The following is a 25,470-nucleotide window of genomic DNA, read 5'->3' as shown; positions in this document are numbered from 1 at the left end:
GTGAGAGTGAGGCCTAATCCAGCACCTGCAGAAGACCTCTCTCAGACAAGCAGGACATGTCTCTGTTCCAAAAGCTGGGCGGGGGGGGGGTGATGACCTATTTAAAAATGGCTTGGGGAGGTTGTATTCATATGGTTAAATCAGCGGGCAGGGCATATATAAGCCCTAGAGCTGCCAGTACCCTGCCTTTACTTACCAGATAAGTGATGTGAGTCATTGTGAATCCCATGCTGGACTTGGCAGGTATAGTTGTGTCCTCAACCTAACCTGCCTTGCAGGGCTGTTCTGAGGATATTGCAGAGGAGAAGCGGTGGGGATGGTGGTGGACCCATCTGTGCCATTCTGAGCCCTTTTGGTGTGAGAGAAGATGAAGCCAAAACCAGGATCTCATAGAATCAGCATTATAACTAAGGCGCACTACCACCACCACCACTGGATCTAGGCCTTTGCTGGTGATTAAACTGGTTTGCCCATTGCAGCTTCATGGGAGGGAAGATTCAGATTGTGCAGGCATTTAACGTATAGCATAGGCGTGTTGATTAAAATAAATAAATACAAATCTTTCACCGGCCAATTTGTACCTAATTTTCCTCTGTCAGTGATTGGCGGTTGCATAACGGATGGCATACAACACCCTGGATTTTAACCTGTTTGAGGTGTTGCAGTGAGAACCTTTGGCCGGGCTGCTTCATGGCGTGATGTTCCCCCACCTGCCGCCTCCAGTTCTGCTTCTCCCCCAGTTGGGAATGTTTTAATAAGGACTGGGTGGTCCGCTGTCAAAGTGCTCTCTGAAGATGTGCTGTGCATTCCGCTGAAGTTTCTCCGTCTCTGCTGGTTAAATCCTAACCCTCCCAGGCTGAAGCCTCCAATATACACAAAAGATGAGTGAGATAGAGCCAATGAAAGAAATTAGAGCTAATGCTGTTTAAACAGTTGCGGATTGCTTCCAGGCATTGCTTTCCCTGCTAACTGATTAAGAATCGAGTGGGGGGTGGGGGCGGAGAGGAAGGACAGAGGGCAAATGCTGGGATGGAGACTTGCTCATCTTGCTTCCCTGTTGCTGGATGGAGTGACTAAGCGAGGAGAAGAATCGAGGTGTGTGTGTGCGCGCCCTTCTGTGCTGTTGACCCAGGTTCATTGTCTGCTCTCTGAGTCAGAAGCCAGTGGACGAAATACTTGAGTGTGTGAGCTGTGCTTCCCTCCCCCTATTGCCCTTTGCTCAGACCAGCTCCTGTGTGTGGAATGTTGTATCTGATCTTTTGAGTCACACAGGGCTCTTTATCAGCCTGGGGAGGGGGGGGGGAGAGGTTTCTGTGTGTGTTGGGTCCACAGTTAGTACTTGCTATTTTAACCCAGGTGCAAAAGGGAGGTTGGCCTATCCAGTTCTGTATCAGGTATGCTAGCCTTTCGATCTAACTCATTGAATCTTGACTCCCAAAACTGGCAGCGAGACAGGGCCCTCTATTGCAGTGGGCTACCATAGGGGATGCATGAAAGGAGAATTGGCGGTGGTGGGAGCAGTGGGGGAAACTGCTCCTGCAGCACCCCCTCCTCATATGTGTCGCCTGGGAAAATTGCACCCCTCTGCCACATGTTGCGGACAGCTCTGTTCCTTTCCTTCCTGTCCTGCTTTCCATAGCTGATGTTTCCCCCACCCCTGAGTATTTGGAATGTGTGGTGAATGTTCCGTGATGTCACAGCAGTCCCAGGGGAGCGGGTTTGAGGGGTGGGGATGTGCAGGCAAAAGATAATGGGACTTAACCCTTGGTCTCCCTTAAAAGGCAGACCTCCCCTCCGTGTGTGTGTGTGTGTGTGTGTGTGTGTGTGTGTGTGTGTGTGTAAGGAGGGGAATGACTGTCCAATTAACCCCCCACACATTTTTAATAGGAATTCTCCATCCTCAGCTAATTGATTGGATGTACCCATTAATGCTCCCAGCTGTAATTTAAACGCAAGATATTTCGTAAAAACATTTTTGTCTTCCACGGCCCCTGCTCTCGCTGTCTTTATAAATCTCTCTAAAGCGCACTTTTGTCGCTGGAAGGGTCTTAACTGCCACTGTTATCTCCCAGGCTTGATCTCCTTATGTCTCTTCCTTCACAGTCCCCCCCCCCCTTTTTTAAAATAAATTCTTCACGTGCCTGGTGACTCACTGTGCAAGGAGTCTTAATTGCCCTTGATGAGTTCAGTGTCTCTGCATATACTGTATGACCTTCCCATCCCATCCATTCATCCCCCTCATGAGAAGTAGAGGGTTGAAAATGCTGCTTGCAGAGTTTGACCCAGCTCTCTCTCACTCTCTGCAGATGCTGGAACACAGGTTTTTTTGCCTTATACTGAGTCAGACCCTTGATCCATGCAGCTCAGTATTGTCTGCACTGACTGGCAGTGACCTTCCATGGTTTTGGGTAGGGTTCTCTCCTGGAGATGTTGGGAGTTGAGTATGGGACCTTCTGCATGCAAAGCCGCTGCTGTACTATGGAGCCACATCTCTTTGCTTACAACACAGAAACATAGGACGCTACTGAGGCAGACCATTTGTCTACCCAGCTCAGCATCATCTGCACTGATTTGCAGTGCCTCTCCAGGGTTTGAGACAGGGGATATTCTCCCTGTTTTACCTGGGGACCGACCTCCTCTTTTTAAGGCATATGCTCTACCACTGAGCCACAGTGTACTCATACAAAATAAATAAAGCGACTTGTCTTTATCAGAGGTGGGCTGATGGGGATCTACTGGTCAATCTATAACTCCTTTGCGGTAAATCAGCAACAATTCTCCCTTGCAATTGATTAACAGTACCAACTAAAAAGAGAGAGGGCCCTCCCATCTAAATTACTCTGCTCAGATAAATTATGCTTGGGGTGGGAATGACCAGGAGTTAGTGGGGAGGGCCATAGCTCAAAGGTTAGAGCATTTGGTTTGCATGCAGAAAGGTCCCAGGTTCAATCCCCAGCATTTCTATGTTGATTTGGGAAAAAGACTCCTGAGACCCTGGAGTGCTGCTGCCAATCAGTGTAGACAGTACTGGGCTTCCTTAGTTCCCCTACCTATGTGCACGGCGTACCCAAGCATCTCTTTGCACTCAAGCTGGGATGTGAGGCCAGTCTTTGCCTTTGCTGCTGAGCTGCAAATCCCTTTTTCTTGTGCCTTTGCAAATAAAATGGGTGGGGTTCATCCTGTGGTTTTCTTTTTTTCCTTTTCTCTTCCCTTGCCTCAACTTGAATCTGGGGTAAAGTGTACCTGCAGGGCGCACCTTGGCAAGCAGCTGGTGCGAAGGGCCTTTCATGCCTCCTCTGGCATGGTTTTGGAACTGGCTCTGTTCCCGGCGGGGAAGAGATGCATTCCATAAATCTCTGCGGCTTCAGGTGGCCCCTCTTAACCTGAGCTTCGGCATGTTTATTACCGCGTTCTCTGTGCCCTGTCAGAGGCAGCGAGCTCGCCCCAGATTTTTCGCAGGCAGGGAGAAACGGGCACCTTTGCTGGTGTTAAAATCATGGAAACAAAACCCCCAAGCTGATTACAGTGAGAAGTGGGGAGGACAGGGGACAGGCAAGCTATGGTCTGTGATTGTTCCTCTCCACTGAAGTGGGTCTGGCAGTTCGCCAGTCTGTGGAAAATGTTCGCGCCAGGAAAACAAGGCCTGCAGTTGGGATTTTTGACACTGAAAAGGGGGTGAGATTTGCTTTTAGGTGACGGAAGCTTGGCACTTTTCCTGTGATTTAAAGAGTACTGCTTTCCCTTGTTTGTTTGTGCTTTAAAAAATCGAGTGCAAGAGGAAGGAGAGGAGTTTTGTTACACCCTAACTACAGCTGTAACTTGACCAAGGGTATGCATCAGATTTGGGGGCCAAATGCAGGCATCCCCCCAGGCCTCTCCACCTGGCTCACAGGGCTCTCCCCATGCCATGCGCCCCCCCAGCTTGCTTCACACATTCCTCAAGTGTTGCTGTTGTTTCCCCCCCCCCGACTGGAATGTTCCCTTGAACCCTGACCATGCCTCTTGGATGGAGGGTAGACAGCGGTATGTGAAACTAACCTACCGTATGAACGTAAAATTTACATTTGTCGCTCCACCCACTTTCATTTCTGAACCCGCCCACCACCAGCATGTGGCCCCCGAAAGGTCTCTGTGAGGGGAATGTGGCCCTCAGGATGAAAAAGGGTCCTCAGCTCAGCTTTAGAGTTTTCTGTTTTTGTTATGAGTGCCTGTTTTTTCCTCTCATGGAAGTAGTTCCGATATGACCGGCATCGATGGTTTGTAGTACTGATATGGCAAACGTTGATGGTTTGTCTTTGCTGTCTCAGAATCGTAGAGGTTCTCTCTCTCTCTCTGGGTACTGCAGTAGGCAATCGCAAGTGGCCTCCTTGCAACATCCATGCCCATAATGACGTATGCTTGAGATGTGCCCAGACAGGAAATAAAAAGGCCTGCGGATTCTGTTATGGCATCAGATCAAGTCCTCCTGTGCTCCAGCTTGCCTCTCCACCTGTGCCAACGGTTCTCTTTCCTTGGTAGCAGAGATGTAAAGCCACCCCTAGGAATATGGGGCTGGGACTTTGGAGGGATTGGTGAACAGTGGTACCTCAGGTTACATACGCTTCAGGTTACAGACTACGCTAACCCAGAAATATTACCTCGGGATGAGAACAGAAACCGTGTAGCGGCGGCAGCGGGAGGCCCCATTAGCCAAAGTGGTGCTTCAGGTTAAGAACAGTTTCAGGTTAAGAACAGACCTCTAGAATGAATTAAGTTCTTAACCCAAGGTACCACTGTATATGGAATTTGCTGCACATGGACCCGGCCCAGTTTTCAATAGGGGTGGTCACTATTGAAATATTACGGTGTTGTCCAAGGATGTGGGGTCATACGAAGCTGCCTTCTACAGAGTCAGGCCATTGGTCCCATCTAGCTCAGTATTACCTGCACCGGCTGGCAGTGGCTATCCAGGGTTTCATGTAGGCAACAGTCCCAGCCATACTTGGGGATTGACCCTGCCATCTTCTGCATGCAAAGCAGAGCTACAACCCTTCAAGGATATAACACTTAACAAAGGTTTGTCATCACAGAAGTATTTACTGTGTTTTTCAAGTGCATGCACTTGACAAAGTGATGTAAGGGAGCAGACATGTCTGTTTCTCTAAGGAGCTTTCCATCTTTTAAGTCTCAACTGTTGGGGATGGATAAATAGGAGCAAACATTTGCTTATGTTTAGGTAGCCTTTGTTTCACTAGAAAGGCATTTTTCCCCCCAGAGTGGCCACTTGGATTCTCCTCCTCCTATTCCTGATATTTGGTGGCACACTGATTCTGAATGTGAGGTCTCCCATAGCCCTGATTCCGAACCAGTTCCAGCCCAGAGGCTACATTTCCTTGTGGACAACATTCTGGGGGCCACATACCAGCAGTGGGCAGGGCCAAAAGTGTGCAGGTCAATTAATGCAAATTTCATCATTGCACAGTAGCTCAGTTTTTCCAGTCCCTTTGTCCAGGCAAGCAAAAGGCAGTTCAAGGACACATTTCAGCCAGGCAAAAACACCTGAGGAGGGTGCAAAGCCCCAGGGATGGGACGTGAGGTGGGGGAAGAGTCCTGAGGTCCTGACAGAGAAGCCTGTAGCCGCCCCTCACCAGGCCTGAGGTTCTTCACCTATCTCAACCATCACATCATCGATGGGCTTTTGTAATAATATATGTCCTGCCTTCTTCTTCATTCTCCAGGTGAGGGTCTGGCGGTATCTGAAGGGCAAAGAGGTTGTGACTCACGAGATCCTCCTGGAAGGTGGAAACAAAGTCATGATTGGGGGATTTGGGGACCCCTTGATCTGCGACAACCAGGTGTCTACAGGGGACACCCGGATTTTCTTCGTCAACCCTGCCCCACATTATATGTGGCCTGCTCACAAGAACGAACTGATGCTCAACTCAAGCCTCATGCGGATTACACTGCGCAATTTGGAAGAGGTGGAGCACTGTGTGGAAGGTAGGTCTGTTGTTGTTTTTGCTGTTCAGATTTTGCCTAAAGTGTGCAGATTTCAACCTGCCTGTCCTGCACGGCTAGATTTTGTGTATACTGAAAGGTTTCGGTCTGTTTGGGCAAATGCCCTCTGCAGTCCTGCATATCTCAAGCAAATAACTTGTTATTTCTACACCACTTTTGCTGCTTTGTTTTTTTTTTCTGCTTCCGTTAGTCCGGGTTGGGTGGAGGAGTGCTGTGCTGGACATTGAAGATCCCTCCCAACCACTAGAAATCACATTCAGCCACCTCTCCAACTTCTGAGATCTCACCAGAGGTCTCTCACATTCTTTAAAGCGCGATTTCACAATCACGAAGGACTAGGAACTTGATGCGTGTTCTTTAAAAAACCAGCATAGGCAGGCAGCTGAATATTCTGCACATGGTACCACATTTTGTGCTTCTGTGGTATATGACCCGATTACCATGTCCCATGAGGCTGTGGTGTTATAAATGGTGAAACTTTTGGCTCGGCTGGATTTTGCTTTCTGGACCCTAAATCTTTTGATGGAATGGGAAGCAGTTCTGAGAGCGGCAACTGTAAATGGTTTTGCATCTTGCTGGGCATTAGTTGGAATCTTGACTTGGGAAGCAGGGCACAGGGTGAAATCGAATGTGTTCCAATTGGAGCATAAGCTTTAGATGGAGCTTCCATGTTCAGAGGCAGTTTACCTCTTGCTAACACTTGCTTTGGAGGACGGAGTTTAAAAAGAAGGGGTTGCTATTGTGTTTGTATACTTTTTCTTTCTTTCAGCCTCTGTTGGAAGCAGGTTCCGGACTAGATGAACCTTGTCTTCCAATTTGAATTTGGGAGCCTCGTTGTAGAAGGAAGCACACTTTTGCTCCCCTCTAGTTGACTGCCCCGATGTTTCATCTGATAATGAAAATAATATTGCCAATACCCTAATGCCGTGTTATACCAAACTATGGTGCCGGCCACATTTGGAATACTGTGTACTGTTCTGGTCGCCTCACCTCAAAAATGATAAAAAGAGCTGGAAGAGGAACTGAAAGGATCAAGGGGCTTGAGCGACTCCCCTATTAAGGAAGGTTGCAATTCCGGGGACGTTTTAGGTTGGAGAAAAGGCGAGTAAGAGGAGACATGATAGAAGTAGATAGAATTATGCATGGCATGGAACAGGAGGCAGGGATAGCCACTAACCTTAGATGGCTTAAGAGGATCAGACACATTCTTGGAGGAGAGGGCTATCGATGGCTACTAGCTATACTTTGCCTCCACAACTGGAGGTGCTTCTGCTTATGAAAACCCATTGCTGGAAACTACAGGAGGAGGGAGGGCTCTTGTGTTCAAGTCCTGCTTGCGGGTTTCTCATAGGCATCTGTGAGAACAGGATGCTGGACTTGATGGGCCGTTGGCCTGATCCAGTAGGCTCTTCATATGCTTTTATGATGTTCTTACTGGTAGGAGGTGGCCCCCAGTATGATCCATGATTAATCCAATGTCGCTTAGGAACATGTGGGCTTGCATTTCTGAAATGTACCTGACTTCATGCTTCTGCCCAAAGGCTGTATTGATTTTTCTGTGTGAGTTTCTCTTTTTTTGAAAAGAAATCCACTTCTCGTGCAGAGCCCACAAATTCAGCCCAAGGAGCAGGTGAGCAAATAAGACAGAAGGCTGCTGGAATCCTGGTTGAGCCAGCAAATAAACATTCCAGTCAGTCTTTGCCTCTACTCCTCTCTTTCTGGGGCCTCTGAAACAAACAAGAAAGAAGGGGGGGGGGGAAGCCTCCTAAAGACTTGAGGCTGAAATGATCTTCTTGCCATTATTATTAGTATTACTAGAACATTTTTATCCCTCTCTTCAGCTGAGAAAATTTCCCAGAGTAGCTTACATACGATTTGTACCTTTTTAATTAAAAAAAAAAATATTTCTACAACAATAATAAACTGCAGTGGTTAATAAAAAAAACCTGTACAATTAAATGTAAGACAGCCCCTGTCCTCAGGTTTACAATCCAAGAGATATGACACAAAAGGAGGAGGAGGAGGGAAGAGAAAAATCCACGCCAGGCACCCGAAAGGCTCAGGGGCCAAATCTGATTTTTCAAGGGCTTCCATTATGCTTCTAAGGTATTAGAAGTCTGGGAAACTTTGGCATATGCATTTGATTCTTGAACTGGTGACTCTTTGGTTCAGAGCTGAGATTTCTAATGTTCTGTATTGGCTTCCCTCTTCTTTTCCTTCACTTATTTGAAAGGTCCTTCCCCCTCACCCGACCTGACTAATCCCTCTCCGATTTCCCATCAGGATGAGTGTCTCTTTATTTCCTTCCGATTGTTGGCTGCAAAGAAAGTTAGTATTTTTTGTGTACGGCCCAAGTGCGGCTGACTCTCAAGTTGAGGTTTCTGTGGAAGGAAACGGAGATAAGAAAGGGGGGGGGGGGAGAGAGACAGACTGCCCTGTGAGGGCAAAATGTTAGTTCATTCCTGGGGATTTGACTCAGCTGCAATTGTTGCTCTCTTAGTCATGTGGACCTTGAACCAAGCCGCAGAGCTTTGTGTCGCTTGGGGTCAGGCACCTATCAAGCTGGTGGTGCCTCATGTTCTGTCGCACCTGTGGGATACAGCAATGTGAGTGGCAAATTCAGAAATGTGGGGTCCCTACATGATGGCTACAGCCACACTCCCTTCTGCGATTGTTCGAGACTGGCTCCATTCAGCATAAAGGGTGAGAAGACTTCTTCTCAGTGGCTATAGGGCTCCCCTTTCATGCTGATGGGATGGCTCTAGGGCCCTGGAGAGCATTCTGTAGAAATATAATCATCATCAATACATGCATCTTAATTTAAACGTATAAATCTTTACAAGTCATCCAGACAGGAATTTACATGAAGCTGATGCTTATAAGAATTGTGTTCAAATGTAGCTAGGGCATAGATGGTGGGTGTTCCTGCTTCCAGGCTCCAAGTGCAAGGCTTTCAAAATCCACTTCTGTTGTCCTGCCATTAATCCCCACGCTGCAGGAATATAATTTAGAAGCCCATGGACATCTGTAGATATCAGTGGTTTTGCCAGTACAAATTTGACACTGAAAGCAACTTCAGGCCAAAATAATATATCAGTGGATATGCCCACATAATTTCCAAACATTGCACCTCTAGAATCTATCTGTATAAGACGGTGCAATCCAATTTTCTAAATCAGTTCTGATCTTCCTTCCTAATCTCTGCTGCATTACAGTGAACCATGGTTTAGCATGATGTGCTCAATCCCATCCTGACCTCAAGTTTGTATGCTCCCCTCTCCCTTTCCAATGTGTCATTGAAGAAAAATTCGGAAGCTTTCACTTCTGTTGTTGGTTAACTGTGGCTTGTTGTGCTATCAGAGCCTGACAGACTGTGGTTAATCTTTAACTATGGTTTGTCTGAAACGAGCCAACTTTAAACTGTGGACCTAGACATTAGATTTCAGCTGAATACTAGGAGACTCTTCTTGATGAATGAAAGCAGTTTCCTAGAGGGATGAGTAGGGTGACTCTCTTAGGGTGTCTTTAAGCTGAGGCTGGACAGCAGTGTGCTGGGGAAACTCTGCCTCTGGATTTATCTAGAGGTCAGACTAGATCGCCTGCAGGGGTCCCTTCCAACTCTGATTATACCCCAGGTCAATCACAATTCCTGCCCTACCTCATGATCAGAAACAAGCTTCCAGATATCAGTACTTGTAGGGGAGAGGAGGAGGAAGTGGTGGGAATAATTTAAACGAGGGCATACAGAATGCCATTTGATGTATAATCCAGTCTGCGGTAGGTCCTGCTGAAACCTTGGTTTTATTTTTACAGATCGCTCAATGTTACTGGGTTAACATCTGTCTCTACATGTAACATCGTCTTATTTGAACATCTTGAACACCTGAAGAAGGACTCTGTATAGGGCACTTAACCTGATCAAAGAAATATTACCTGTTTGATTTTTGCGAATTTTAATCAGCGACTTGATTAAATCTGCATAAATCTTGCATATCAATAAAAGTACAGTTATGGAGCAAAGAGCCTCTATTTGTCTTTAGATGATGCACGCCTGTGTTGAGAAGAGGCATTCATTCTTTTCTGTGCACAAGGATGGGCAGATGCCTCTTCTAAAAGCTATCTGCAGCATTCGTAGGTACGTAACAATTTCTTTACCCTTCCCAGAGTGGTATACATAAAATAAATTGAAGCAAGACTGCCCACTGGCTTACAATCTAAAAAACACGACCCAAGAGGGAGAAGAGATGTGGAGGGAAGAGGGAGAAAGCCCAGATTCAGAAACAGTTGTTATAATGACCAACTGGCATAGAAACAGTTCCTGTTGGAGCTGGTCTTTTAGCATCACTGATGGAATGAACCCTGCAAATGGGGTTGGTAAGTTTTGGTGTTCTGGTCATGTGTGGTTCATATATTGGGGGAAATACAGCCCCTGTTCTGATTGCTGCTCTTCTGTTTCGTGTCTTGATGTCTTGAGCCGAGCTTTGCCTATATACTTGCATGGACCATCATATTTTCATAGGAGACCAGCTTTCAGTTTCCCCTACCTAAAAGAAAAGAGGTATGTGGTTACATAAAGAAGAGGGCATTTTTGGAGGTGGCACCCCAATTATGGAATGCCCTCCCCAGCAATATTTGCCTTGTGCTGCCTACATTAAAGTTCCGATTGTGCCAATTGAATATCTTTTAGTTTTCCTAAGCCTTCTAGATTTTAGCCCATAGAGCGTATTATTTCTGCTGGGTTCTGAATATGACTAAGATGCTTGTGTTCGTCTTTTGGCAAAATAGTGAACTGATAAAAATAAAATAAAATAATGCCTGCCTTCCACGCTGGCCATTTTTGCGAGGAGAAGAACATTTGACCCGAGAACTTCTATATGCTTACTTCATCATACTCAGCCTTCAAGGAGAATAAAACATGGGGCCATTTTGTGCTCCCAACAACCCTGTGAGGTTGGACAGATTGAGAGTTCATAACTAGCATAGAGCACCATGGCCAGTTGGGGTCTTGGTACCCTATCCATCTTATCATGTTGGCTCTTTTTAAAATTTATTTTATTTATTTCACAGAATTTATAGAACACTCAATTGTAAAAGAAAACACACAAGCAAATCTCTTAAGTGGTTTACAAAAAGAATAAAGCATCCATAAAAGATATTTTTATAAACAACTTATTTAAAACATTCAATCAATGATAAACTAAAAACCAGATTAAAACACATTTCAGCATTCTCTGTGTGTGGATAAGTTTGCCTAAATGAAAATGTTTTCAGCAAGCACTGAAAAGAGTTCAGTGAAGGGGCCTGCCTGATGTGAATAGGCAGGGAATTCCAAAGTGTGGGTGCTGCCAGACCTAAAGTTTCCTACAGGTATTATGTGGCACCTGCACAGGGGCGCCGACTTATAAAAAATATTGGTGGAGCCCGCGAAAGCTCATGAATAATAAATAAGCTCATGAATATGCAGATAAAGTGGCGCCGCCTCCTCGTGAGCGAATAGGGGAGAGCGTGCTGCGCCTATTAATCAGCTCCGAAGGAAATTGGGTGGAGCTTTTGCTCGGGAGGGAGGGCAGGAGGCATGCAGCCCAACCCTGTGCATTTTGGGCTGGGGGAGGGGCGGCGGTGGCACTCTGCTGGAGGGGCGCCCGAGATTATTGGGGGGCAGAGCCCCCCCAAACGAATTTTTGAGGGGGCTCGGGGCCCCTCAGGCCCCATGGAGTCGGCGCCTATGCACCTGCAACCCAGCTGCGCAGATTAAAGTGCTTGAGTGGGTAAATATATGGGGTAAAGTGATCTCGCAGGTAAACTGGCCACAAGCTGTTAAGGGCTCTATGGACTGACAAGAACACCTTGAGCTTTTAGAACAGCCTTCCCCAGCTGCACTGGCTGAGGCTGATGGGAACTGTAGTTGAAACATGAGGAGGGCACCAGGTTGGAGAAGGCTGCCTTGCGACTTGTCTGCATGATGAGTTTGTGTGTATGTTTCCACTTTTATTTATTTGCTCTCTTCCTGCCTGTTCTTTATTACTTTCCATCCTCCTTTTCTTCCTTCTCTCCCCTTGCACAGGCTCCCTCTTAATACTGAGAGGCTTTGTTCTTGTAAAGCGGCCCGTGCAAAATTCCCTTTTCAGAGTCCTTAAAAGAGCTTGTAAGAGTCTCCTGGAGGGTGGCTCCGAGCAAGGAAATCGCTGGCATGGAGGCCAGCGGTTGGTGAATCCGGGGTCCCGTTCTTTCCCATGCTCCTGCCCCTGAGCGTGGCATCTCTCTCTCTCTGGAAAGCCTCCTGCTCTTCTCTCTCTTAATCCTTCCTTGGCCTTTTTTGTGGTGGTGTTCCTTTCCCCCCCCCCAACTGATCCTTTTGGAGGCCTTGTTTCCTTAAAATGTGGGGTTCTGTTGTTCTTTTTGGCGTGAACGGGCTTCCACTGCATCTTCGAAAGAGGCTGAGAAAGTTCCTCCAACAGCTGTGAAAAATGGTAGCTTAGCTATGAGGAACTCCTGCTGCTCAGATTATTATGGGTGGAGGTTTCTGGGGTGGGGAGGGGGCTTAAATAGCTGTGGAGGCTTCAGGGGGCTACTGGATGCCTGCCTGCTACATGATACATATTAGAATATTTGCCCTCCTCAAAAAAACCTCCCACAATTAGCATCTGTCTAAATTAAACCAGAAAGATTTATTTTTCAATTTGGAAAGTTGTGTGTTTGTTTTCTTTCAGAATAATAGGCAGGTGTACTCTCTGCAGCTGAATGATTCCTTGCAACTGAAATAACCATCTATGGCCCTCCAGACCTCTCTATCTGGCCCTTGGAATGCTCCCCTCACCACAACCCTCACCAACCCTGCCTTACACCTTCCTTGAGTGCTTTTGCCTATCTGTACTATGCCTTTGATCTCTGATCATGTACAGTGGTACCTCGCAAGACGAATGCCTCGCAAGACAAAAAACTCGCTAGACGAAAGGGTTTTTGGTTTTTTGACTTGCTTCGCAAGATGATTTTCCCTATGGGCTTGCTTCGCAAGACGAAAACGTCTTGCAAGTTTGTTTCCTTTTTCTTAACACTGTTAATACAGTTGTGACTTGACTTCGAGGAGCAACTCATAGAACGTGGTGTGGTAGCCTTTTTTGAGGTTTTTGGTGATTTTTGAAGCTTTTCCAAAACTTTCCCGACACCATGCTTCGCAAGACGAAAAAAATCGCAAGACGACAAAACTCGCGGAACGAATTAATTTCATCTTGCGAGGCACCACTGTATGTAGAAAACAGCCTAGTGTACAAATTTGCATTTATTCTCCCCACCTACTTGGGCCTTTGGCCACACCCACCACAAATCTTCAGCCCCTGGAAGGTTGCTGAGAAGGAGATACAGCCCTCAGGCTGAAAGGGGTTCTCCACCTCTCTGTGAGACCAATACCAAAATAAAGCAGGAAATCAGTACAGTGGTACTGAGTGGTCTGTAACCTGAAGCGTATGTAACCTAAGGTACCACTGTATATAGCACTGAGTGGGTGGGGCTAGTACCTTCTCTTTCTGATCTACTTGGTTTTACCTGCAGGGATTGGTTTATGTTATTTCATGTGACTGCATGAATCTGACACCCCTACAGTCTGCAAAGTGGTGTCATAGAATAGAATCAAAGAATTGCAGAGTTGGAAGGGACCACAAAGGCCATCTAGTGCAGGAATCTTTTGCCCAATGTGGCAAACCCACAATGAATGAGATTAAGAGTCTCATTCTCTATCTGTTGAGCCATCTGTTTGCTGTCGTCCACCTAAGACTTTACCACTTTGTTCCACAGCCTGCCTTATTAATGGGCCCGTTGGCCACTATGACCAAAGACTGTGGCAGCACAATGTGAACCACAGCTGGATGTGGAGTGGGGTTGCGTTTTAATCTTGCGTAGGAGGAAATTTGTCTGCTTCTTGCTGTTGCCTCCTACCCACTGCACATGGAATTTTCTTCTCCTTCCCCTCTGTGGGATCAGTAAAGACAACTTCTCTGGTTAATGACCCAGGTGTCTTTTTTATTTTTTAAACTCCTCTGTTTCCGTCTCTTCTTCTCCCACCCCTCCCACCCCCCGAGCCCCCACTTCCACTCCCAACCGTTCTTGCTCTGCTAGCCTGATGCAATTTTGTCAGGCTATTTGGCCTGTGGCCCATGAGCTACTTCTGTTTTGAGAAGAAACATGTAATGTTAACAATTGGCTTGGCCAGTGCCTTGGGGTCACTACTGAAGATCTTGGCAACATCCGGCCCTCCTTTTCAGAATCACGACTCTCTTTTTTTGGTGGGGCGGGGGCTATACAAGGACTTTGAGCTTAATGGTGCCCTCCAGATGTTTTAGACTGCAACTCCCAACAGCCATAGCACCTCCCATCTGAGATGCTAGAGGGGTACAGTCTGGGACCCTCCGACGCAAATGCATGCAAGGTGGCCATATCCGAAAAGCAAGGGGAACACCAACCTCCAACTTTCCTGTGCAAATTTTAGCATCTGGAGTGAAAGAGAGAAACCCTGGTCTCACTCAAGTCCTAAACTACACTTCTCTGGTAAATTCTATTTTGATATGTTTAACCTGGAATCTTTTGAGTTTTCTTTTATTTATTATTCCTGCTTACTTCCCGGATCGCCTTACCCCACTTGACCGCTATAATCTGCAGAACTGACATTGTTACAAGTGTCACATAAGACTGATTCAGGACTTGTAAGAAACCAATATTAGTGTGGTAGAACCTACAGTTTGGAACCCTCTGCTTACTGACATCACATTTTGTTTAGGCAAACCTATATCAATGTGTACAACGCTGGCATGTGTTTTAATCTCTTTTTAGCTTCCTATTGATTTCCATTATCTTTTGAATGTTTTAAAATACCTTTTATTGATCATTTCAGTGTTTGCATTTTTTTATTTTTTATTGCAAACCACTCGGAGGTTTTATTGCAATCGAGCGGCATATAAACTTTGCTAAATACCAAGACATTCGGCCGAAGATTGTCTTCCTCTTCCAACTTCAGCCTGTGTCCTCTTTACTGCGCACTGCTGTCCTGAAGTCCCTGGGGAAACCAGGCACCTCCACAGAGCTTGCCTGGGCTTGCCGTTTTCCCTCACAGCCTTGCCCTGAAGTGTGAGTTCGGCTTTGGCGTGTTTACCTTTGTTATATGTTCCGTATGCATCTGTGTTTAAAAACCCACATTCCTTGAACATGACTCCCAGGGACACACAGGAACAAATTTGAGGGGAGGACCCTTCTCTAAGCAAAAGGGTCTCAGAGAATCCATTTTGATCTCTTTTCAGCTGGCACATCACACTTCTCCTCCTCCCTCATCAAAATTGCCTCTCTTTTTAATTTTTCTATATATTTGCCTCTTCAGCTATACACTGAGCCACTCTCTTTGATTAGCGGGGAAATACGATTCGAGACGCTTCAATTATTTATGCCCAATTTGGTTAATTCCCTGAGTGGGCTCTTTTGACGCCAAACTACAAAGTCAGTTAATATTCCCCCCCCCCCCCCAGAAAAAAAGCCTAAAAGAGCATGTGGAAGGTAGTGTTTCTCCCTTTTCCCCTTCCCCAAAACTCGGTTTTACCCCCTGTTGACTTTAAAATCTAGCAAAGTTTGAACATGAGCTCAACAGGGACCTCATCACTATTTTCCAGTCTGCATACCACAAGTTTTGCATAAGATTTTTTTTCCACAGTGATATTCATCAAGCTGATGGGGCGATAATTGTAGGCTTGGCTTTCTTTCTTTTTTCCCTCCTTGTAAATGGAGATGATGATGAATTGGGGGGGGGGGGAGGAACACCCAGTGGAATGAAGGGGATTAAAACATACACACACCTAGAGAGAAAAATATAGACACCTGCTAATCAAGGTGTATTCTTCGGAAAGGTCAGTTGAAATGGCATTTTCTGGTAGTGCCTTATTATCTCTGAGGGAAAGTGAGATACATTCTTAATGTCACAATGTGGTGCAAATGACTATGGTTCAAGCATATTAAAGTTTCTCATTAGGATTTAGATTAGCAGTTAGGTTAAGTTATGGAAGGCTCAACCTTGACAGTTTCAGAACCCTGGGCAAGTTCTCGCTACAGACAAGGCTGCCATTTTGATTGTTAAGACCCTCCTGGGCACTGTCTCATCCAGGCCACCAGTAAGAATGCTACCTTCGGCAAGGTGGTGGCCTCACTTGCTTTCAGATTGTACCCTGAGACCAAGATGCTCTGTAGAGTTTCAACAGGTAGCCGACACCGCTGCGTTTTTGGCATCTGTCTCAAGAGACAATGGAGTGCGCTTCCGGGGGTGAAGTCAAACCACTGTGTTAGCAGCACCCCGGCGGTCCAAAGGAAGACAGAGCAATATATTTGGCACCAACTTGGCTGCAGGAGTTGCTTGAAGGAGGCATTCAAGGCGCCATCCAACCATCTTAGGGACACCACTCTGGTTTTGTGTAGGGTTTCCTCCTTAGCCTTTTCTTCTGAAGATATCCCACAAGGCAGCTGAGGCTTAGGATGAGTTTTCCTTTTCCTCGTTGACCCTTTCCTTCCCAGGTTGACGAGCCCCAGCTGCCCCCCAGTCCAGCACAGGCAGAAACTGCCTTCTTGACCATTGGACCCACTATTGGTCTTATCTGCTCAAGCCAGTCTTCACGTGCAGGGGAAGTCTGTAATTCATCAAGGGTTGGAGACCCGTTGGCTATAATCACCTGGCTCTTAGTCACTGTGAACAGTGGGCCTTGTAGTCCAACATCATCCGGGGACCCAAAATTGGAGAATAGGACTGAGAGACAGGTTTATCAGCTCGGTAAGAACTAGGTTCTCTATAGGTGTGGGTTTTGGAACCTAAGGTCCAAATACAACCTCCAGGTCCCTCTGTCTGGCCTTCAGGACTCTCACCAGGCCACACTTAAATGCTGAATAAGGGTTTTAGGGGCGGGGCGGGGGAGGAAATTTGAGTCAGATCGGGGGATGCCTGGTTTACTTTAAACCAGGGCAGCCCAACTTTTCATACCGAGTGGGCCGCAAGAGTACTTTGACATGGAACTCGAGGGCCGCACACTGCCTTGTTGCATGGCAGGCAGGAGCGAGCCTTCCTAAAGATGGCTAAGTGAGATGCTGGGCTTTGGCAAGGAGGCATGGTGCTTTGACAAGGTCTGGACTTAATGGCCAGGGGTCTCTTTACCTTTACCTTTTTAAAGCCCTCCTTCCCAAAGCTGGGAAAGCAGTAACTAGGCTTTGAGAAGGAGGACCCTGTCAGAGCCCTCACAACTCCTTCCCAAATCCCAGCACGCTTACCTGGCTTTGGGAAGGTGGGGGCCACTTGTGTTGGACCACCCTGCCTTAAACCCTTCCTTCTAGCTTCCTTCATTTCTCGCACTCCGCCGCCTTTTCTTCCTCCTCCTCCTTCCCCCTGTTCTGCTATGGCATTGCGGCTCTAAATATTCCTACAAGACTTGGGTAAATTCATTCCCATCTAATATTAGTCTACCTCTGCCTTGACTCTCCCCCCGCCTTTATTTTTGGCAGAGGATGTTAATTAGCCTAAAGTGATCCAGAGGACTGGCTGTGCCTTTGCCTATTTTGATTTGCAGCTGATTTTATTGTGTCTGTGTTTGTGTATGTCTGTCGCAGGGTGGGGGTGCAGAGACATAAAGAAGCAGAGTTGGGGGGGGGGTTGACTGAGCCTTGTTCTTTCCCGCCAGCCTGGAGGGATTTTTGAGCTGCTTGACATTTTCCTTTCTTTATGGATGTCCATTGCAACCGTTTGGCACCCTGCGTTAGGAACCGGTCCAAGCTAGTGGAGAGAACTCAACTATCTTAAAAGATCAAGGATGCCCTGGTTAGCTGCTGGTAGCTCACATGGGTATCCTATAGAAAGGTGCCCTTACAACTTGGCAGGGCCTGGGGCAGTGGGGCACGGTCTGACCTCAGCCAGAAACCCACCTGCCTGCTTTCTTACTTGCAACCTGTCCAGGGTGTTGTCCTGGCTGTCAGTGTCGTCCTCCATAGTCTCAGTTTTGCCCCTTGAAGAAGACTGCAGATAAGAGGATGGAGGCATAGCTAATGTGAGTTTGCTCTGCCAGCCACTGGCCCTGGCTGATTGGTCTCCCCCACCTTTCACCCAATACTGTTCGTAATGAGTTGGGACCATTTGTCTATCTAGTTAGGTAGTTTTTGTTTTTAAATTAATTTATTAACAGGCAGCAGCAACAAAAGTTGCAAGCATAACAAAAAGAAAAGAAACAAGAGAGTCAGAAATGTAAACCACAAACGGTCACAGCCTTCAAAGACAAAAAGCACAAAGAACGCAGAGCAAAGGGATGATAAGTATTAACTCTTACCAAGGTTCCCTAGCTCAGTACACTGGCTGGCAGCGGCTCTTCGGGGTTTCAGACAAGGGGCACCCACAGCTCTGGCAGTGTGGTGGGGAAGGGGCTTAAAGAGAAAATGCAAGCGAATCAATAGTGTGTATTGCTGGCAAAAACGGGTGCTCTGAGCAAACCTAAACGGGGGCGTCTGGTTGGAAGCTATTAAAGGGAGCATCAAGGGGCCAATCTCTGGTGTGGATGGAGTTGTGCAAGTCAACTGGAGCTGTAAACAGCCCACTTGGGATCTGCGTTCAGTCTGAAAACATAAGATGGCCGTGAGCAAGTGCATGCTGCTCTTAGATTTTGCAGGATTATTGTAGGGTTGTCTGCTTGCCCCTGCATGGTAGTTTCATACAGATGGAGCGTGTATGGAGGTTTCTGTTGATTGCCCTTGGTTTTCCCCTGTATTTTAAAAAAACTACACAGGAAGCTGCCTAATGTGAGCCAGTGTCACCAGTCCATCTAGCTCAGTATGGGCTGCACTGACTGGCAGCAGCCCTTCGTGGTTTTAGGCATGAGCGATTTCCCAGCTCTGTTTGGAGATGCTGGGGATTGAACCCTGGGGCCTTTTTCAAAGAAAGCACATACTTCACCGCTGTGCCATGACCGTTCTTATGAGTATTCTCTGCACACACATCTCTGACTGCAATCCTGGAGAGCTGCTGCCAGTCAGAGTAGACAACACTGAGCTTGTATTCTGTGTAAAACAGTTTCCTATGTCCCATTCTCTTCTGTTTTCAAAATAAAGTTTCTGCTGCTTATAATAATAGAGGAAAAAACACATGATCGAGCGTGTCTGTGTGTGGGGAGAACTCCCTAATGGTAGAAATGCTAATGATTTATTTTTCAGAGAGAGCCGAAGGGGGCAAAGGAGTTTTAAGCTGAGTTTTAAATTAGTCCCCCAGCCATTTTTCCTCCTCCCAAGCAAACGACAAACAGGTTCCTTAATCTATTTCTCATGCTCTCTCCTCTCTTTCTGTCTCCTTTTGTTTTTGCTGGTGCTGAATTTCTTTCCCTTTTTCTTTAAAGCGGATGAGCGGGATCTCATTACAGGCAACACGATTAGCATATAGTTTAACTGGAGCGCCTAGTGCCCTACATCTTCAAAGCGGGGAAGTTGGGAGAAAATGACCCAAGAAACATCCAAAGCGATTAATAAAGCTCTGCAGGCTGTATCTTGGCAAGATCATAAACACTGCGGAGGAAACAGCGGCCAGTTCTTGTGGGTGGGTGGGAAGGCGCTCTGGCGCTTTTCTTCCAGTGAGATCATTTGATTTAATTTCAGCCCTTCATCTGCTGGAACCAGTTTGGCTTTTTTGTTTTGTTTTTAAACACAGAACCTGTGCAGCAGACAGGTACTCAAAAGGAGCTGCATCAGCTAATGAAGGTAGAGGGTTTTTTCCTCCTGGGGTGGTGGGTTTCCCCCCCTGCCCAGTGCTCTGGCCCTCAGGGTTCTAGCCACTGCTATGGACATGATTAGATCTGTTTATTTCAGTACATCTCTCCTGTTGCATTGTAAATAGAACTTAGTTTGATGCAACCCTCAATTTCTTCTAACATGGTAGATGCTATTCATAGGGGATCAGTGCCTACTATCCACAATGACTATATTCTTCTCGATTAGGTGGGCCACTGGCCTGATCCAGCAGGAAGCTGCTTATATAGGAGCTGGGGAAAGTGCTGTGACCTCATCAGATCTGCCCCTCTCTTCTCTGCCTCCTCCAATGCTCCCTCTATTAATATTTTAGCAGTTAATTTTTGGGCCAGAGCTACATTGTACCACCTGCTGTGCTCGCCATGGTTAAATCCAGGATTGCAAAACCTTGACTAATTAGCCATGGTTAGCATTCAGCTGGGCGCACAGGTATTGCTAAATGTAATTAAAGCCCAGGTTTGCAAACCGCATCTTCAGCTCAAGAACCGTGGTTAGCACTGAGTTCAGTGCCCATGTTGCAAAGCTGTTCACTATCTCTCAGGGTTAAGTTAGCAGGCACCGTTAACCTCAGCACTACAGAGCTGATCCTCCAGGATCCTCAATCTCTTGGCTGTTATTTCATGAAGTCCAAATAGTTCCCTCCCTAGTTACCTTTTGGCAGGTAGTGAAGTGGTAGTGGCACACCTCTCAGCAAACCACAGTATTTAATATGCTGTCTTTGAGCCCTGCTGCGTAATGGCAGATATGCAAGGACAGTTGGAAACCTCTGACAGAAAAGGCCTGCCGTAAGCTTCGGCTTAATATTTCTATGACATCTTTATATCTGTGAGAGATAAAGAACCGCCATCCTGCGTTTAGCTCAGTGTTTGTATCCTTCTTGCAAATTGAAAAAAAAAAATAATAGTCTTTGGCAACCCCCTTCCCTCCCCATAATCTGATTTCTGTAGTTAAATTCTTCACACCTTCATGATTAAGCCCCATGTTTCAAAAACTGGATTCCTGTACAGTGGTACCTCTGGTTACATACTTAATTCGTTCTGGAGGTCCGTTCTTAACCTGAAACTGTTCTTAACCTGAAGCACCACTTCAGCTAATGGGGCCTCCTGCTGCTGCCGTTCCGCCAGAGCACGATTTCTGTTCTCATCCTGAAGCAAAGTTCTTAACCCGAGGTACTATTTCTGGGTTAGCGGAGTCTGTAACCTGAAGCGTATGTAACCCAAGGTACCACTGTATACCCCCACTGTGACCCTAATAAGCCACTTGCCTACCTGCTCATTTAAGTAGATTTGCAGGGGAAAGGCATCTGTCTTGCATGCAGAAGGGCCCAGGGTTTGACCCCAGCATCTCCAGGAAGGGCTGGGAAAGACTTCCAGGATCTCCGAAGAGCCGCTGCCGGTTAGTGTAGACATTACTGAGCTAGATAGACCAATGGCCTAACTCAGTGGCTCCCAGTTAGGGGTCCGGGGACCCCTGGGGCTCCATGGCACCACCCACTGTCAGGAACTTACTTATCTTGCACAGTGAAAGCCTTCCATGGATCATCCAGCCTCTGCTCATTACCAGGGCCTGCTTGCTGGCAGGGAAAAATTTGGGAAAGAGTTGCTGGATGGCAAGTGAGCTAGGATTGGGCACAAACCTCTGGCACAGTTTCTTAGGGCTCTTGCGATATGTAAGCTCCATATAAGGTCTACCCTTTGAGTAATGTTGGTTTTTTAAAATCAAAACAGAAGACACAACATATACACGCAGTTTATTCTATCTCATTTTCTGAACTACTGCTATCATTTTCCATTTCTTCTTGCTCTTCCTCTTTGTCATTTTCCTCATGGACTTCTAAAAAATGGCTTTGGGAAAAAACCATTTTTCCGGTTTTCTCCCAGGCCTTTCCATCTCTACCTGAGGACAGCCGGGGCAAAGCATAAGGCAATTTTTTGCATGCCAGGCCCAGAAGTAACCAACATCCAGTTACTAAATAGTATGTTGCACTAAGGCTCAAACTCTGTTTGAAAGGAAAAGGAGTGTGTGTGCTTTTTTAATTGAACTTGTATATATATTATAAACCACATGATGGTAAGAGCTTTCTAAACAGTTTACAAAAATATACAACAGAATATTAAAATGATTGATAAAACACAGCTAAAAGCAGGTATTTAAGAGTATTCAAAAGATGATTAAAGTCAGCAGTGGTTAAAAAGAAGTAAACCACATGTCTACGTGTTCAGATGGGCTGGCTGTAATGAAAATGTTTTGAGCAGTTGCCGGAAAGAGCACCTGCCTGGTGACAGTTGGCAATGAGCTCCAAAGTGTGGGTGCTGGAAGGCCTGGAAAAAAAATGGGGAAAATGGGGGCGGGGGGGGAGGGAAAAGGTTTTTTCCAAAGCCTCCCCCCCCCCCGGAAAAATGGGGGGGGAGGGAAATAGTGTGTGGAATATTCAAACTATATCAAACTATTTTTTTCAATTTTTCTGGGGGAAAAAACGGCTTGGGGGGGGGGGGAGAAAAGGAAAAAAACTGGTTTTTTTCCAGGCCTTCCCATGTCTACTCAGCAGTATATTGCTGGTGTTACCAACATTACAGAATTCCAGCTGTTTTCTATTCAGACTTCACCAATACGTTATCAAGCCCCGACCAAGCATTCACCTATGTCTTGAAGGTGCAAGATCCATCAGTTAGCAAAACCATTTGCTGTAAAGTTTTGCTAAAATGTAGTACCTCAGATTGCAAGTAAGGAATAGTATGTTTGAATACTCTCTCATATAAAAAAGCCTTCTGCATATAGAACACTTGCAAGTTAGGGACACAGTTGCTTTTTATTTATTTATTCAGTTGTAGTGGAGCAATGGATACAAGTTTTTCCTACTGTCCTGGGATTGGAAATTTGTGGTAATATCACAAATTTTATGGTCTCTTTTTTAGTGTGCCTAAAATCCTTTGTTTATTAGAGGCTACCCCACATTTTATTCAAAAATTGCTTTGCCCAGGTAACTACCATAGAGTTATCTAAATTTTCAAAAGTAGGGGTCCGTGGCTTGGCTTTTGAAAAATAGGGGGTCCTCAGTAATGAGCTAATTGGGAACCACTGGCCTTACACATTTTCCTATGTCCCTGAGCCTGATTAATGGTTGCTCTGTTTATTCTTGGCATAGATTTCCCTTTTTGTTTTGAAATTATCCCTGCCTCTCTCCAAGCCCTTCCCCACCCTATTTCTCTCCCCCCCCCTTCCCTCTCCCATAGTGTGTCTGGCTTCTTATATTTAAATATCTCCTGATATCTTTATGTATGAAGAGCTGATGCCCAGACCTGTGTCCAGAGGCAATATAGCATTCCGCTCATAGCTGGGGAATGCATGTTTCGGGAAAAGACGGAGCTCAGGGCCTGAGGGCCTGATTTCTGCAAAGGAGGGTGAGGTAGGAAGAGAGAATATGGATATTCCTGGGTGTTCCTGCCCAAGCCACCATTGGAGCAAAGGCACAGCTCAATTGGCACGGGTGGCATGGACTGGCACATACCTGCCAAATGTTTGGAGGAGAGGAAACTTTGCAGTGTGCGCACGAGGCTGCGCCAGGAAATTTTGGGTTGGCTTAACATAACATCAGAAGAGCCCTGCAGGGAGGATCTGGTCAAAAGGCCAGATCTAGTCCAGCTTCCTGTTCTCACCTTGGCCAACCAGATGCCTCAACGGGAAGCGTGCAAGCTAGGACACAAAACACTACCGCACTTTCCCCTCCTGCAGGTTCCAGCAATTTGCCGACATAGCTGTAACACCGTGTTGGTCTGCCAATGGGCCTGATGTCTGAAGCCAGCTCCCTGTAGTGTACAGTGCTACCTCGGGCTAAGTACTTAATTCGTTCTGGAGGTCCATTCTTAACCTGAAACTGTTCTTAACCTGAAGCACCACTTCAGCTAATGGGGCCTCCTGCTGCTGCCGTTCTGCCAGAGCACGATTTCTGTTGTCATCCTGAAGCAAAGTTCTTAACCCGAGGTACTATTTCTGGGTTAGCGGAGTCTGTAACCTCAAGCGTATGTAACCCGAGGTATGACTCTATTCTGCCTCTGAAGCGTAGCGGGGGAACTTTTCCAACCTGAGGGCCATATTCCCTTCTGAACAACTTCCTGGGGGCCGTATGCCGGGGTGGGCGGGGCCAGAGGCAAAAGCGAGTGGAGCAATGAACATGATGTTTACATTTGTACTGTAGGCTGGTTTCTAGATTCTCCCCTCCCCCTTCCCATCCTGTATCCTCCATCCAGGCAAGCGAGAGGCTTTGTGGGAGTTGAAGGACACACATTCCAGCAAAAAGAAACACTCCAGGAGGGAGTGCAAAGGAAGGCCAGTGAGCAGGGCAGGGGTTGTAGCCTGTGGAGAGTTTCAGGGGCCTGAGAGAAAAGCCTGGAGGGCCACATTTGACCCCTGAGCCCCACAAAGAATCTGGGGAACTGTAGCAGGGACAGATTTCAGTAAAAATTCACAATAATTCATTACCTGTATATTTAACTGTATTGTTGGCATTCGTCTGCCTCGAGAGACAATGGAGTGCGCCTCCGGGGGTGAATACCAACTGCCGCATTAGCAGCACTGCAGTTGGCTGCCTCAGGGCAGAAATCTAGGCAGTGTGTATGTAGGTTCTGGGCTGCCCAGACAAAAAGATCTCCCGTACGGCTTCCCTGTTGTGGCTGAAAGCAAAGCAGAGCAATACGTTTGGCCCTAGCTTGGCTGCAGGAGTTGCATTCAAGGTGCCATCTAACTGTCTTAGGGACTCTGCTCCAGATTTGTGTAGGGTTAACTCCTGAGCCTTTTCTTCTCTTTTCAGGTCTTTAGCCAAGCCCCTTCTGGCAGGCAAATAAATTTGGCAACTGTAGTTACCACCCCTGTAGGAAGGTAAACTGTAATTGTGATAGGTGGGCAGGAATAGTACTACCACAAGGTAGTATGCTTTTCTTTTCGTGAGGAGGCGGCCATTGTAATGCTTGGGGGTTTCCTGCATAACCTGCAGGAGTTATGCATTAGAGCTCCTATTATTGTTAGAGACTGCGGGATTTTCCAAGCAGCTTCAAAGACGAGAGGGGCTGCCAAGATCCTAGACCCCTTTTCTTGGAGAAGTGGATGCAACACTAGGCTGATTCCAGGCATATCAACACAGTGTTCAAGGCTGATTTGCAGGGTGGGGAGGTTTCAGCTGAGGATACGTCTGGGTGGTTGTGCTTCAGACTGAATGCTTTCACAGCAGACTTCTGTATTGTTATTATTATTTATCAGTTGATTTATTTGATTTCTTAGCAGTCATAGAATCATAGAGTTGGAATAGACCACAAGGGCCATCGAGTCCAACCCCCTGCCAAGTCCTGTGCCCTAAAGGCCCCAACTGCCCTATACATCTAAAGCACATTTATATCACTTTAAAACAGTCATGGTTTTCCCCAAAGAATCCTGGGAAACTATTATTTTCTAATAATAATAAATTTTTATTTGTTTGGGTCTGAAGCAGCGTACAGTCCTTTGCCTATGCACTAAATCTTAAATTTAAGGAATTTGAAAATACAGTGCTTTTAAAAAAAATTTCCACAAGAATAGTGTGTCCAAAAATTTGTATGCATATGTATTTCAAGTGTCAAAGGTCAAGGTGGAGAGGTGCCGCTATCCAAATACTCTTGAACCCCAATCTCTCTTTGTCCCAGCTGGCAT

General features: G+C 46.4%; 1 protein-coding gene and 1 long non-coding RNA gene across 4 annotated transcripts in view; one reads left to right on the top strand and one right to left on the bottom strand.

Moving 5' to 3' along the window:
• The window catches only part of AGRN (agrin), a 257,909-nt gene that overhangs the window by 7,274 nt on the left and 225,165 nt on the right, over positions 1 to 25,470 (top strand). For all 3 annotated transcript variants that reach the window (XM_082229651.1, XM_082229652.1, XM_082229654.1), the window contains exon 2: positions 5,718 to 5,979. In XM_082229651.1, coding sequence (XP_082085777.1) covers positions 5,718 to 5,979 — 262 coding nt within the window. The remainder of the gene's footprint in view (positions 1 to 5,717; positions 5,980 to 25,470) is intronic.
• On the bottom strand, positions 9,815 to 24,331 carry LOC309536603. Its single transcript, XR_014221667.1, has 3 exons — positions 24,271 to 24,331; positions 17,932 to 18,022; positions 9,815 to 10,541 (listed from the first exon to the last, which is right to left on the bottom strand). It is a non-coding gene; the product is annotated as an uncharacterized lncRNA (long non-coding RNA).

The sequence above is a fragment of the Podarcis vaucheri genome (genome assembly GCF_965113315.1).
Source record: "Podarcis vaucheri genome assembly, chromosome: 7".
NCBI classification, from domain to species: domain Eukaryota; kingdom Metazoa; phylum Chordata; class Lepidosauria; order Squamata; family Lacertidae; genus Podarcis; species Podarcis vaucheri.
This window is presented reverse-complemented; position numbering and strand designations above follow the sequence as displayed.